The 13,948-nt window shown below is 43.3% G+C and overlaps 1 protein-coding gene across 1 annotated transcript in view; it reads right to left on the reverse strand.

Moving 5' to 3' along the window:
- Nucleotides 1-13,948, reverse strand: part of ITGA11 (integrin subunit alpha 11) — a 243,032-nt gene that overhangs the window by 98,565 nt on the left and 130,519 nt on the right. Inside the window, exon 3 of the mRNA XM_073568948.1 lies at nucleotides 4,228-4,337. Coding sequence (XP_073425049.1) covers nucleotides 4,228-4,337 — 110 coding nt within the window. The remainder of the gene's footprint in view (nucleotides 1-4,227; nucleotides 4,338-13,948) is intronic.

The raw sequence follows: 13,948 nt of genomic DNA on the forward strand, positions 1-13,948 counted from the left end.
AGTTCTAGTTTCTCCTCATCAGTCCACAGAACTTGTTTCCAAAATGCATTAGGCTTGTTTAGGTGTTCTTTTGCATACTACTGATGCTGAATTTAATGGTGAGGATGCAGGAGAGGTTTTCTTCGGATGACTCTGCTGTGAAGGCCATATTTGTGCAGGTGTCTCTGAACAGTTGAACAATGTACCACAACTCCAGAGTCTGCTAAATTTTTCTGAAGGTCTTTTGCAGTCAATCTGGGGTTCTGATTTGCTGATATGCCTCTCTAGCAATTCTATGATGAGCAGTTCTCAATAAAATTTTGCTTGGTCTTCCAGACCTTATATTGACATACATTGTTTCTGTTAACTGACATTTCTTAATAACATTTTGAACTGAGGAAAGGGTAACTTGAAAAAGCTTTGCTATCATCTTCTAGCCTTCTCCTGCTTTGTGGACCTCCACCATTTTCCTTTTCAGAGTGCTGGGCAGCGGCTTATAAGAATCCATGGCTGCAATTTTTGGGACAAGGTTAGGGGAGAATGGGTTTTTATAAAGCTTGGAAATCTGCATCATCTGGCCTTTCCTAACGATGATAGTGAACAAGCTATAACCCTAACAGGCTACTTGAGGTCTGAAACCTGTGTCCAAAATTATCTGAGATTACAAATCTCCAAACTTTTCCATCAGCTTATTTTCCTTATTTGTAATTTCTAAAATGTAAAAGATGAATATATATATATATATATATATATATTCCTAAATACAAAGAAAATGTACCATCTTTACCTTTAAACATTTTAGATATCATTTCATCTTCAACCAAGGATAATTATCTGTCACAACTTGTGCAGGGCCCAACTAGAGGGACAGCCCTTCTGGACTTAATTTTAAGCAACAGGCCAGATAGAATAACAGAAGTACGAGTCGATGGGCACCTAGGGAACAGTGACCACAATATAATACAATTCCACTTGCCCTTCAGTAAGGTGCCCTGGAAGGGGGTTACGAAAACGTTGAATTTCAGGAAAGCAAAGTTTGATCAGCTTAGAGAGGACCTTCGCCGAATTGACTGGGACAATGTCCTCAAAAATAGGAGCACAGAAAATAAATGGGAAATATTTAAATCAGTTTTACACACCCACTGCGAGCTAGCCATACCGCACAGAAATAAAAGGGCTAGGAACAGGAGAACACCAATGTGGCTAAATAAGGATGTAAAAAGGGCAATAAATAACAAGAACAAGGCATTTAGGAAGCTAAAACAAGAAGGCAATGATGAAGCATTAAAAAGTTATAGAGAAAAAAATAAAATGTGTAAAAAACAAATACATTTAGCAAAAGTGGAAATTGAGAGACTCATTGCTAAGGAAAGTAAAACAAACCTCAAACTATTCTTTAATTATATAAACAGTAAAAAGATTAAAATTGATGGTGTCGGCTCTTTAAAGAACAATGAGGGTGAAATCATAGAGAGCGATGTGGGAAAAGCAAATGTTTTAAATACTTTTTTTCTCAACAGTGTTCACACATGAAAAGGATTTGCCAGGGGAAATGCAGAGTGATAATGTAAACTCCCCATTAAGTATTACCTGCCTAACCCAGGAAGAAGTGCAGGACCGCCTTAGTAAGATTAAAATTGACAAATCACCAGGAGCTGATGGCATTCAGGGAGGTAAGTAAAGTGATAGACAGGCCTCTATTCCTTATATTTAAAGACTCTATAGAAACAGGGTCTGTTCCTTTTGATTGGCGGCAAGCAAATATGGTACCAATATTCAAAAAGGGGTGTAAAAGGGAACCTGGAAACTATAGGCCGGTTAGCTTAACATCTGTTGTTGGTAAAATTTTTGAATGGTTTCTAAGGGATACCATTATGGAATATCTCAATGTTAATAAATGTTTAACTCCATATCAACATGGATTTATGAAGGATCGCTCCTGTCAAACTAACCTGATCAGCTTCTATGAGGATGTAAGCTCTCAAATGGACCAAGGAGAATCATTGGATGTCATTTATCTCGACTTCTCTAAAGCATTTGACACTGTCCCACATAAAAGATTGGTAAGTAAGATGAGAAAGATTGGGCTAGGGGAAAATGTGTGTAGATGGGTAGGTAGCTTTGATAGAAAACAAAGAGTGGTTATTAATGGTGCATACTCAGATTGGGCCAGGGTTACTAGTGGGGTACCACAGGGTTCTGTATTGGGCCCCCTAATATTTAATATATTTATTAATGATCTAGTGGATGGCTTACACAGTAAAATATCAGTATTTGCAGATGATACAAAACTATGTAAGGTAGTTAACACAAAGGAGGACAGTTGGCAACTACAGACAGATTTGAGTAAATTGGAGAATTGGGCTGAAAAATGGCAAATAGGGTTTAACACAGATAAGTGTAAGGTTATGCACATGGGAAGGAGAAACAGATGCTATAATTACTTACTAAATGGGAAACTGCTGGGGAAATCAGACATGGAAAAAGACTTAGGCATCTTAGTCAATAAGAAGCTAAACTGGAGTGCCCAGTGTCAGGCAGCTGCCACCAAAGCAAATAGGGTCATGGGATGCATTAGAAGAGGTCTGGGGAAACGAGATGAAAACATAATTCTCCCTCTGTACAAATCACTCGTCAGATCACACTTGGAGTATTGTGTGCAATTTTGGACGCCGGTGCTCAAGAAAGACATTACTGAACTTGAAAGGGTTCAAAGGCGGGCTACTAATATGATAAATGGAGTTGGTTCACTACAATACCCAGAAAGGTTATCAAAATTAGGTCTATTTACTCTAGAAAAGAGAAGACTTAGGGGAGACCTAATATATATGTACAAGTATATCAGAGGGCAATATAGAGATCTCTCCAATGAACTGTTTGTACCAAGGACTGTGACAAGAACAAGGGGACATTCTCTTCGTTTGGAGGAAAGACAATTTCTGCACCAGCATAGAAGAGGGTTCTTCACGGTAAGAGCAGTAAGGCTCTGGAATTCTCTTCCTGAGGAAGGGGTGATGGCCAACTCACTGAATGAATTTAAGAAAGGAATGGATGCTTTTCTTGTGAGTAACAGTATAGAAGGTTACGAATAACAGAATATTATAGGTGATGGTGGACCCAGCTTAGGGGAAGGAATTTTTTTCCCTATGGAGAAAATTGGCTTCTACTCTGTGGGTTTTTTGCCTTCCCCAGGATCAACAATGCAGAACAACTGCACTAAAAATAGGCTGAACTAGATGGACATAAGGTCTTCCTTCAGCCTTCAAAACTATGTTACTATGTAACCTGCTTAACTGTTCACAATAACAGTACTTTTGACCAGGGGTGCCAAACTTTTACATGCCACTGTGCAACCCTTGCCCAGGAATGTCTCTTACTTATAAGGGTTTTCCAAGAACGTAACAAAATGGCCCCCATCACGTAATACAAACGGCAGCTTGTCCTAGTCACATATCAGGACAGGGTGCAATCTGAAGAAATATAGCTCTTGAAACTTCAACTGAAAAAGGAGCTGTAGCGTAAGCACACATACCTACATTAGAAGAGGAAAAAGGCGGTGAAATCAGAGGAAATAAATTTGAGCACAAAGGATTTTTCTCCAGCCTCAGTGCTCAGTCAGCTGAGGGGAAGATTCATTTCTTCACCTGTCATTGCCGTTTTCCTGAAGTCCTTATGAAACAGCGCTTCTGTCAGTTGAGACATAGGTCTCGGGAGCTGTGTTTCTTTAGACTGCAGCCTGACCTGACACATAACTAGAGTGAGCTGCAGTATGAATTACATAATGTGGGACATTTTATTGCATTCTTAGAGAGACCCTTTAATATATCTGCATTAATCTTGCCTCCATTATAGTCCACTCAGTGACTTTTGACAAGAATACATTCCGGAGCTTAGCAAGATGTAGGAGACAGATAGTATGACTGCAGCATCTGATTTGGGTTTGTTTGTAGTCTGTAATCAAGGCGACACATGGATCCGCATATAAGATGTAGATACAGAACAGAAGGTTTTAATCAAGACTATTTTCAAAGCTGCTTCATTTTGAAATTTGCATTGGAGCAATAAATATGGCTGTGAAAGTTTTTAACGGAAACTACTACTTCATTAAATTGGCATTGATATACATTTTTATATTTCTTAACATAAAAAAGATAACTTAGATGAAATTGCGTATAACTGCATATTATCTTCAATCTTTAGACCTTATAAACCTGAAGATAAACCTATAAATGATGATATGTCACCTACCGATTCCAAGCTTGCTGCAGTCAGTAGATGTGTCATTGGTGACTGGACATTTGTAGATGTCTCCTGTTCGCTGACCTCCATTGTAATCAAAGGGGGCACCCACCACCAACCTGCATGGATTAACAGAATAAAACAAAGAAAATTTACAATTAGAATTAGAAAAATATAACACATAAGTATGCATTGCTTTACTTACAGTTGAAACCAAAAGTTTACATCCACTATATAAAAAGACACATATGCATGTTTTTCTTAATATCTGACATGATATCTTGGCTGATTTCTTGAGACTTTCCCATGATGCTACACAAAGAAGCCGTGTTTTCAGGTGTGCATTAAAATACATCCACAGTTGTGTCTCTAAATAACTCAGATGTTGCCAAAAAAACAGAAGCTTCCAAACACATGGCACCATCATATGGGCAGCACAGAATTGTTTAAAGCATAGTAATCTTAGTAAATGTAAACTTATGTGGGTCGCCCTCCCAGGGCCATGGGGTACTCGGTACCGGGCAGGTGTCGGCGGGATATGTCACAGCAGCGGTGACCCAGTCCGTGGCCCTGGGCGCACACTTAACAGGGGAAGTTTGAATGGTGGAATGTAGTTAATGGAATAGTTCGTAACGCCACCTGTGGTGCTCGGCAAGTGAGATGCTAAGCCGACGCTGCGTGCAGATCCTCTGGGGCTGGTGGTGTGTTGCAGCCAAGATGGTGAAGCTCCCCACAGATGAAGCTGTAGCCCCAGGGCAGTGTAGATGTAGGGGTAGAGGGGAGGCACAAGCGGTGTAGTAGCTGGTACCCAGATGTAGCAGTGCTGGGTGTGTTGATGCAAGAATCAATGGAGGACACCAGGGCTTGTAGTTCCAAAGCTTTACTCACAGTCTGTAGTACACACAGGTGCCTGCCTGCATACTGTGTCCTCCGGGTCAGAAGGAATGCTCCCTTCCAACACTCCACCAACATGTGCCTTTCTGAACGTCTCCTCTATAACGCCTTTAAGTGTGAAGTGCTCCTAGTACTGAGTTACACTGGAGTTCCTCCTGACAGATGTTCCCAAGAACTCTACTTGTACGGCAGACAGCTGTAGCCTGCTTCGGGGACTCCTTACTCCTGAGTCCCGGCTCACTATCCAAGTTGCTGTTGTGCCCCCAAGTCTTAGATGGTAGTAGTGCATTTACAGCCAACTACTCCACCGGTGTCTGCTGCAGAACCATAAGTGTCCATACAACCTCGGGGACCGGGCCCCGGCCTTGCGCTTAGAACTTCTAGGCAGGGTTCTCCTCTAACCCACGTCCTCAGTTCTCTTTTACTCCTTCGTTCCATACTAATCTCTCCTTCTCATGGAAGATCAGGTTTCAGTTCAATGTCTTTCTCCTTCTTTCCTTTCCCGTGCCAGCAGACTCAGGTCACTGAGATCTGCTGCAGCACCTCCTTCCTCCATCCCTCTCACAGGGATCTCCTTTCTTCACTCCTCTCTGAGTGACTCGACCAACTGACTGACTCTAAAATCCTAAACCTCCCCGCTCTTTTATGTATTCTAACTCCACCCGCCTCCCAGCATGTTTCATGTTCCAAGCAGGGAGCCACCAATGGTGCTCTGCTACACTCCAAGCAGGGAGCCGCAATGTGGCTTTGCTGAACTACTGTGTTGTGTGGGATGCAGATGTTGGAGCGTGGTCAGGAGCCTACAACTTACCTGGATGGTGACGCACCACACCTCAGGAGGAGGTGCAGTACCTCTGTGGCGACTGAGCCTCAGGGGCACCACATATGACTTTGCAGTGAGTAACAAAAATGCCTTAAAACATTCTCTCTATCTGTTAGAAACGGCAGAACGCACTAAATAAAAATAAATAATAATGTGCGTTTGCCGCTCGGGGTCCACCGTGCAGTAGATGTTACACCGCTGCTAGGTAATGACAGACAAGCAATATGGCGGTATAATGCGCACGGGTTAGACTTCACCCAAAGTGCGCAAAGCGGGCTCTGTTCACACACAGAGGCGCCGCAACATAAACATACAAAAACACTGAGCCTGTTAGTATCACAGGCCTCAGGTAAATGCACACACGGTATCAGACAGAGACAGAGGAGCTGCGTCCGTCTAGACCTACCGTGTGTGCGGCGTTGCTACTGCGAGCGCCAAGAAGGGCTGCAACTGCATCGCGGCATAGGACACTGCTGCAGGACGACACAGCTACAAAGCAGGCACAATGTCGGACGCTAGCGCAGAGGTGAGGTGAGCACAGTGGCCTAAGGCTTGCCACTGACTGGCGCTGACTGCTGAACTAATTCCCTATCCACATGCGTAATATCAGAGGGAAGGGGTTTCTTAATAAGTCAGTCATCAGAATCATACATCCGTCACCATTCACACATAGCAAGTATAGTCTATACTAGCGCATGGCCGAACGGTCATGCGCGCTTTTTATAGCCATGCGGGACCTTCCAGATCTCCGAGATGGACCAATGAGATCTGGAGCAGGACCTGGGCACATGACTCCCGATCTCCAATGGGAGATCATCTCATGAGCATGCCCAGTATGAGCACAGAGGAACTTAGTCTCTGGAGTGGTCTGCTGCAAAGTAATCTTCTCTGCAGTAGATAGACAGCAGGAGACTGAAGAATGTGAGGCTTTGGATTCCTGCAGAGCAGACACAGAAACCTGACACCTAACACTATCATTATTCTGACAATTGGCAAATATTAAGAATTATGGTAATCCTAATTGACCTAAAACGGGAAAGGTTTATTCTGATTTCATGTCAGATATTGAGAAAAACATGTGTGTGTGTATTTTTATATAGTGTATGTTGTATGTAAACTTCTGGTTTCAACTTTATCTTATGTCTGAGTTAGCATGTGCTATCCCTTCATAATTCTACAGGCTTCAGGTCTGAAATATATCATCATTTTTCATTAACTTAAAGAGTTTGTTCTGCTTTTTAGGAGGTAAAGTTTGTCACCAGTCACGATGTAGTTATCTGCTGTAGGAAAAAAATACTTCTGTCCTTTTGCACGGATAGAGATGCGCCAGGCTTGTAGACTGATACAAAAGAACTAGGGATATCCTGTAGTTCTGACCTTTAGGCTAAGTTCACACGTACCGGAAAACTAGCATTTTGCGAGCGTATTTAGCTTGCAAAATGCTAGCGTTTTCCAAGCGATCTGTAGCATCGCTTGGAGAACTGATTGACAGGTTGGTCACACTCGTCAAACATAGTGTTTGACAAGTGTGACCAACTTTTTACTACTGAGGCCGCCTATGCAGCATCAGTAGTAAAATATAGAATGTAAAAAAAAAATAAAAACCGGTGTTATTCTTACCCTCCGACGTCCCGCGCAGCCGTTCCCAGTAATCCTTTGCGAAAATGCCCGCGATGACGTCAGTTCTCGCAGGATCGCGACGTCTCGCGGTAATTCGCGATGGCGTCGCACGAATGACCGTGAGACTTCGCGATCCCGCGAGAACGGACGTCATCGCGAGCATTTTCGCAAAGGACTACGTACTGGGACCGGAGCGTGGAGAGAGGCGGGAAGGCTGCGCGGGACGTCGGAGGGTAAGAATAACAATATTTTTTATTTTAAATTCTATTTTTTACAGGGATATGGTACCCAAAGCCCGGTGGACAGTCTCCTCTCCTCCGGACCGTGGGTACCATCCGCAATTGTTCTGCTTACTTTCCGCATGGTGTGCACAGCCACATGCGGGAAATAAGCGGAACAATGCATTCCTATGGGTGCGGGATCGCCGCGATTCCGCAAATTAATGAGCATGCTGCGGTTTTTACCGCGAAGCGATTCCGCCGCGGTAAAAACCGCAGCATTAGCACAGCATTGCGGAATCCCATAGGAATGCATGGGATGCTTATTTTTCGCGTTTTCGCGGCAAAATCGCGCGGTTAAAACCGCCGCGGAAACGCGAAAAAAATGCAACGTGTGAACTCAGCCTTATACAAAGGTTCTGGAACTGTGATCTATTGAATGATACACATCTATGCATGTTACATGTATGTATTAAAGTGTTCCTCCGGTTACACAAGAGAATGTTCACGATACAGGACTCTGTAGTGTAATCATTTTTCTTAATCACTCTTAGTGATTTTTGCTGAAACCTCCAGCATGGACAACCCGAAATGCAAAACTAAGGCTGGTTTCACATTTGCGTTTTTTAGCGCTGGAAAAAAACGCATATGTGCGCATGCGTTTTTTCCCCTATATTTAACATGGGTGCGCATACCTGCGCGCTTGTAAGCGCATGTATGCGATTTTCATGCGCTGCGTTTTTTTGGGGTGTGCGTTTGTATTTTCCAGACGCAGCATGTTGCATTTTTTGGCCCTGCAAAAAAGCGCATGCGCACATATGCGCACGTTTTGCGCTAAAAATGGCCATTATAGCCTATGGATGCGCATATGTGCGCACTGGCATGCTCATGTATGCGTTTTTTTGCATATGCGTTTTTTTTTTTAACCATGGAATTTAGGGGTTTGGGTTAGAGTTAGGGTTAGTTAAGGGGGTTTAGGGTTAGGGTTAGGGTCAGGGTCAGGGTTAGGGTTGGGGTTTGGGTCAGGGTTAGGGTTAAGTATGGTTTGGTTAAGGGTTAGGGTCAGGGTTAGGGTCAGGATTAGGGTTAAGTATGGTTTTGTTAAGGGTTAGGGTCAGGGTTAGGGTTAGGGTTAGGGTTAGGGTCAGGGTTAGGGTTAGGGTTGGGGTCAGGGTTAGGGTTAGGGTCAGGGTTAGGGTCAGGATTAGGGTTAAGTATGGTTTTGTTAAGGGTTAGGGTCAGGGTTAGGGTTAGGGTCAGGGTTAGGGTTAGGGTTAGGGTCAGGGTTAGGGTTAGGGTCAGGGTTAGGGTTAAGTATGGTTTTGTTAAGGATTAGGGTCAGGGTTAGGGTCAGGATTAGGGTTAAGTATGGTTTTGTTAAGGGTTAGGGTCAGGGTTAGGGTTAGGGTTAGGGTTAGGGTCAGGGTTAGGGTCAGGATTAGGGTTAAGTATGGTTTGGTTAAGGGTTAGGGTCAGGGTTAGGGTTAGGGTTAGGGTCAGGGTTAGGGTTAAGTATGGTTTTGTTAAGGGTTAGGGTCAGGGTTAGGGTTAGGGTCAGGGTTAGGGTTAGGGTTAGGGTTAGGGTCAGGGTTAGGGTTAGGGTTAGGGTCAGGGTTAGGGTTAGGGTTAGGGTTAGTTAGGGTTTGGGTTAGGGTTAAGTATGATTTGGTTAAGGGTTAGGGTCAGGGTTAGGGTTAGGGTTAGGGTCAGGGTTAGGGTTAGGGTTAGGGTCAGGGTTAGGGTTAGTAAAGTCATGGTTTGGGTAGTGTGAGGGGCCACCTAAAAATGTTGGAAAAAAACGCAAACGCGGTAAAAACGCACTAAAAACGCATACAAACGCATAAAAACGCTGCGTTTTTTTCATGCATGCTCATAAAAATGCTTGAAAAAAACGCAGCAGTTGTATGCTTATGTATGCGTTTTTTCAATGCGTTTTTTTGCGGGAAAAACGTGCTGCAAAAAAAAGCAAGTGTGAAACTAGCCTAAGTTTCATCCTTTTCCTGCTGCCAGGCTATCCTGTTCAATGCAGGAGCGAGCGCCATAGGATTTTACAGCACTTCATAGAATCATAGAATGTTAGGTTAAGTGCACACGTTGCGGATTGTGCTGCGGATTTTTCCATGCGGATTTTGCAAAATCCGCAAGTAAATCCACAGGTCAAAAGACCTGCGGTTTATCTGCGGATTAGCCTGCGGTTTTGCTCTGCGGTTTGACACCTGATCATTGACCAGGTGTAAAACCGCTGCGGAATCCGCACAAAGAATTGACATGCTGCGGATTAGAAACCGCAGCAAATCCGCGCAGATAAATCCACAGCATGTGCACAGCGTTTTTTGATTTTCATAGATTTTAATGGTACTGTACACCGCAGCAGAAACTGCTACGGATTCGCAGGGCAAAAACCGCTGCGGATCCGCAGCGGAATCCGCAGCCTGTGCACATACCCTTAGCGTTGGAAGGGACTTCCAGGGTCATCGTGTCAAACCCTCCTGCTCAATGCAGGATTCACTAAACCATCTCAGACAGATGTCTGTCCAGCCTCGGTTTGAAGACTTGCATTGAAAGAGAACTCACCACCTCTCGTGGCAGCCTGTTCCACTCATTGATCACTCTCACTGTCAAAAAGTTTTTTCTGATATCTAGTCTGTATCTTCTCCCTTTCAGTTTTATTCCATTGCTTCTCATGTTTCCAAGTACAAATGAGAATAAGAATGATCCCTCTTCACCATCCTGGTCGCTCTTCTCTGAACTTGCTCCAGTATTTCAACATCTTTTTTGAAAATGTGGTGCACAGATCTGTACACAGTATTCCAGATGAGGCCTGATCAAGGAGGACTAATGTAGAGGGAGAAGGGGATAATTGATCTAGACTCTATGCTTCTCTTAAAGGGAACCTGTCACCAGGTTTGCCTGATACCAGTTACGGCCACCGCCTTAATGCTGTAGATAAAACCCCGATCTGACCTGTAAAAGAAGAAAAAATAACTTTTATTATACTCACCTGTGGGGCTGTCAGGTCCGAGGGACGCCACTCTTCTTTGTCCGGTTCCTCCCATCTTCATGCGATGCCGTCCTCCTTCTTGGTTCGTGTGGATGACGCGTCTCTACATCATCCACACAGTATGCTTGGCATCGCGCTTCTGCGCAGGCGTACTTATCTGCCCAGTTGAGGGCAGAGCAAAGTTCTGAAGTGTAAAGGCGCTGGGCCTCTCTGACCTTTCCCGGCGCCTGCGCACTACAGTACTTTGCTCTACCCTCAACAGGACAGATAAGTGCGCCTGCGCAGGAGCGCGATGTCAAGGAGACTGTGTGGAGGATGCTGGACGTGTCATCCACATGAAGCAAGCAGGATGACGGCATCACAAGAAGATGGGAGGTGCCGGACCAAGAAGAGAGACACTCCTCAGACCAGACCATGCAGGTGAGTATAATAAAAGTTATTCTTCAGTTCTTCCAGGTCGGGTTGGGGGCAGATGTACTGTATTATAGAATGCTGTAGATAAGCCCTGAAATCAAAGAACTGTGTTTGCCTTTTTTGCTGCTGCATCACACTGTTGACTCATGTGCAGTCTGTGATCTATTAGTATACCCTAGTCTTTTCACACCTGCTGTTGCTTAGTTCTATTCCTCCCATTCTAAAGATTTTATTTTAATTTTTCTTGCCCAGATGTAGAATCTTGCATTTCTCCCTGTTAAATAGCATTCTATTAGTTGCTGCCCATTGTTCAAGCTTATCTATATCTTTCTGAATCCTTTCTCTGTCTTCACTAGTGTTAGCTATTCATCCTAGTTTGCACTTTCTCTTGCACTAAAGACAGTAGCTAAGAGTGACAAACAGGGCACTACTTAGTTTATTGTAGCCCACAGTACAGATGTTGGGTAGTTCATACTGAGGGCTATCAGCAGTGGCGTAACTTGAAGCTCATGGTCCCAAGGCAAAATCTCCAACACATTCCCCAATTTATTGCAAGTCTTTAATAGTATTAATCTTTTCATACATGCCAAAGGTACATTTGGGCCCCTTAGGCTCCAGTGCCTGGGTGCAATTGCAACCCTTGGATTTATAGTTACACTCCTGGTTTATCAGCAAAACCAAGTTAGTATTGTTGCTTTGCAGCGCTGGAGTCCTGGGTTCAATTCCCACCAAAGTTAACATCCGCAAAGAGTCTGTATGTTCTCTCCATGTTTGCTTGTGTTTCCTCTGGGTTCTCCGGTTTCCTCCCACATTCCAAAGACATGCTAATAGGGAATCTAGATTGTGAGTCCCAATGGGGACAGTGATAATGACATCTGTAAAGTGCTGTTTAAATTCATGGCGCTACATAAGAAAATAAAATAAATTGCTAATATAGCGATTTAGAAAAATTATCATACTGCATTAAAAATAATTGTTTCATCATAATTATTACACAAAAATTATAATATTACAATATTATTTTATTTAGACCCACTTGTAGACTTGTCAGCTTTTTTTAGCTTAGCTACTGGAAAAAAAATGGTTAAATGCAAACCTCTCCCATCTTCTCTTAATAGATTTAGCTTGCATGACATTTGCAAATATCTGATAGTACAGAAATGGATAATGGAAGTTAACGGAAACCAGGCTGCAAAGGTACTGAAGGACAGCAGATATACCGTATATTTCAAGACACCACCAAGAAACTTGTAAAATCCAGTCGGTTTGATAAAAACCACAAGTGACACACCGATGATGCAGATTGTGGGTTATTCGGAAGTTTGAGGTTAGTAGCTTCACTGGGTCCCAACTTGGGTCAGATTTCTAGACAAGATTTACAGGACATGACTAATCTTGACAATGGTAAATTTCATTTAGTTGAAGCAGGTTATTCTAAGTTTAAATGGTGCAAGAGAAAGAGAAAGATCACATCCTGAAAAAGCAAAAGGCTGATACACTTCAAATGATATTTGTCCGAAAATTCTGATTTCGGTAGAATGCCTGATGTTTATGGGTTTGTTTCCACTCTCTCCTGATATCCTTCTCATCCGTTTTCAACATGTTGATTCGTTAGTTCCCGACAGAAGATAGGCCACTGCCAGGTATCTGTCAGAGTATGCCACAACTCTCCCCACTGAAAACATAGCTTTGCTCAGCTGAATTGAGCATGTATATACAGGTGCCTCTCACAAAATTAGAATATCATCTAAAAAATTTATTTCAGATCTTCAATACAAAAAGTGAAACTCATATATTATATAGAGCCATTACAGAGTGATCTATTCTAAGTGTTTATTTCTGTAATAGTATGTTTCCACGAGCTGGAATCCCTGCACTTTGGACGCAGTCGATACTCTGCTCTGCCCAAAGCGCCACCCACTGTTGTACGCGCGGTGATTCCGGATATGTTCATTGAACACATGCGGAATCACCGCATGCTATTCATAGACTGTGTTATTTATCTTGTGGAGACGAAGCGTCTCTGCAAGATAAATAGGCATGCTGCAGTCTTGAAAGACGCGCCACATGTCTGGTTACACAAGGCCGTCGGATGCGGCCGTGAATGCATAGTGGAGACGGGATTTCATAAAATCCCCTCCACTATGCTGTAACATCTGGCCGCTGCGGATTGGACGCTGCGGCTGTATGCAGCGTCCAGTCCGCAGCAATTACTGAAGAATTTCCTCCCGTGGAAGCATACCCTTAATGTTGATGATTATGGCTTACAGCCAATGAAAACCCAAAAGTCATTTACTCAGTAAATTAGAAAACTTTATAACACCAGCTTGAAAATTTTTTTTAAAATCTGAAATGTTGGCCTATTCAAATGTATATTCAGTAAATGCGCTCAATACTTGGTGTGGAGGAACACACACACGGACCCGTTCCTCCCACGTCACCACCGTGACGTAACTACACAGGCACAGCTCTCCGGCGCCCCCCTTTGTCTCTCAGGTCAGTAAGGGAACTGCACCTAGAGCAAATGGTCACCAGGGAAGAGGTCCTGATACCCGCTGGGGGTTCTAAGATTCGGGATCAGAGTAAAAGCATCAGCCCAAGATTAAGTTTATAGTTTAATTGCCTTAAGGGCACACTAGATAATTACAGAAATATACAGTAAATTTGCAGTCAGAGAAAAGATATAACAATAGGGTACAAGGCTTAGAGATATTAAGCTGGAGGTCAATTTACCAGATTGTATTGTAGGGTGCATGCGGT

Source organism: Dendrobates tinctorius, unplaced genomic scaffold, assembly GCF_039654945.1.
Source record: "Dendrobates tinctorius isolate UK_male_01 unplaced genomic scaffold, ASM3965494v1 ptg000022l, whole genome shotgun sequence".
NCBI lineage: Eukaryota > Metazoa > Chordata > Amphibia > Anura > Dendrobatidae > Dendrobates > Dendrobates tinctorius.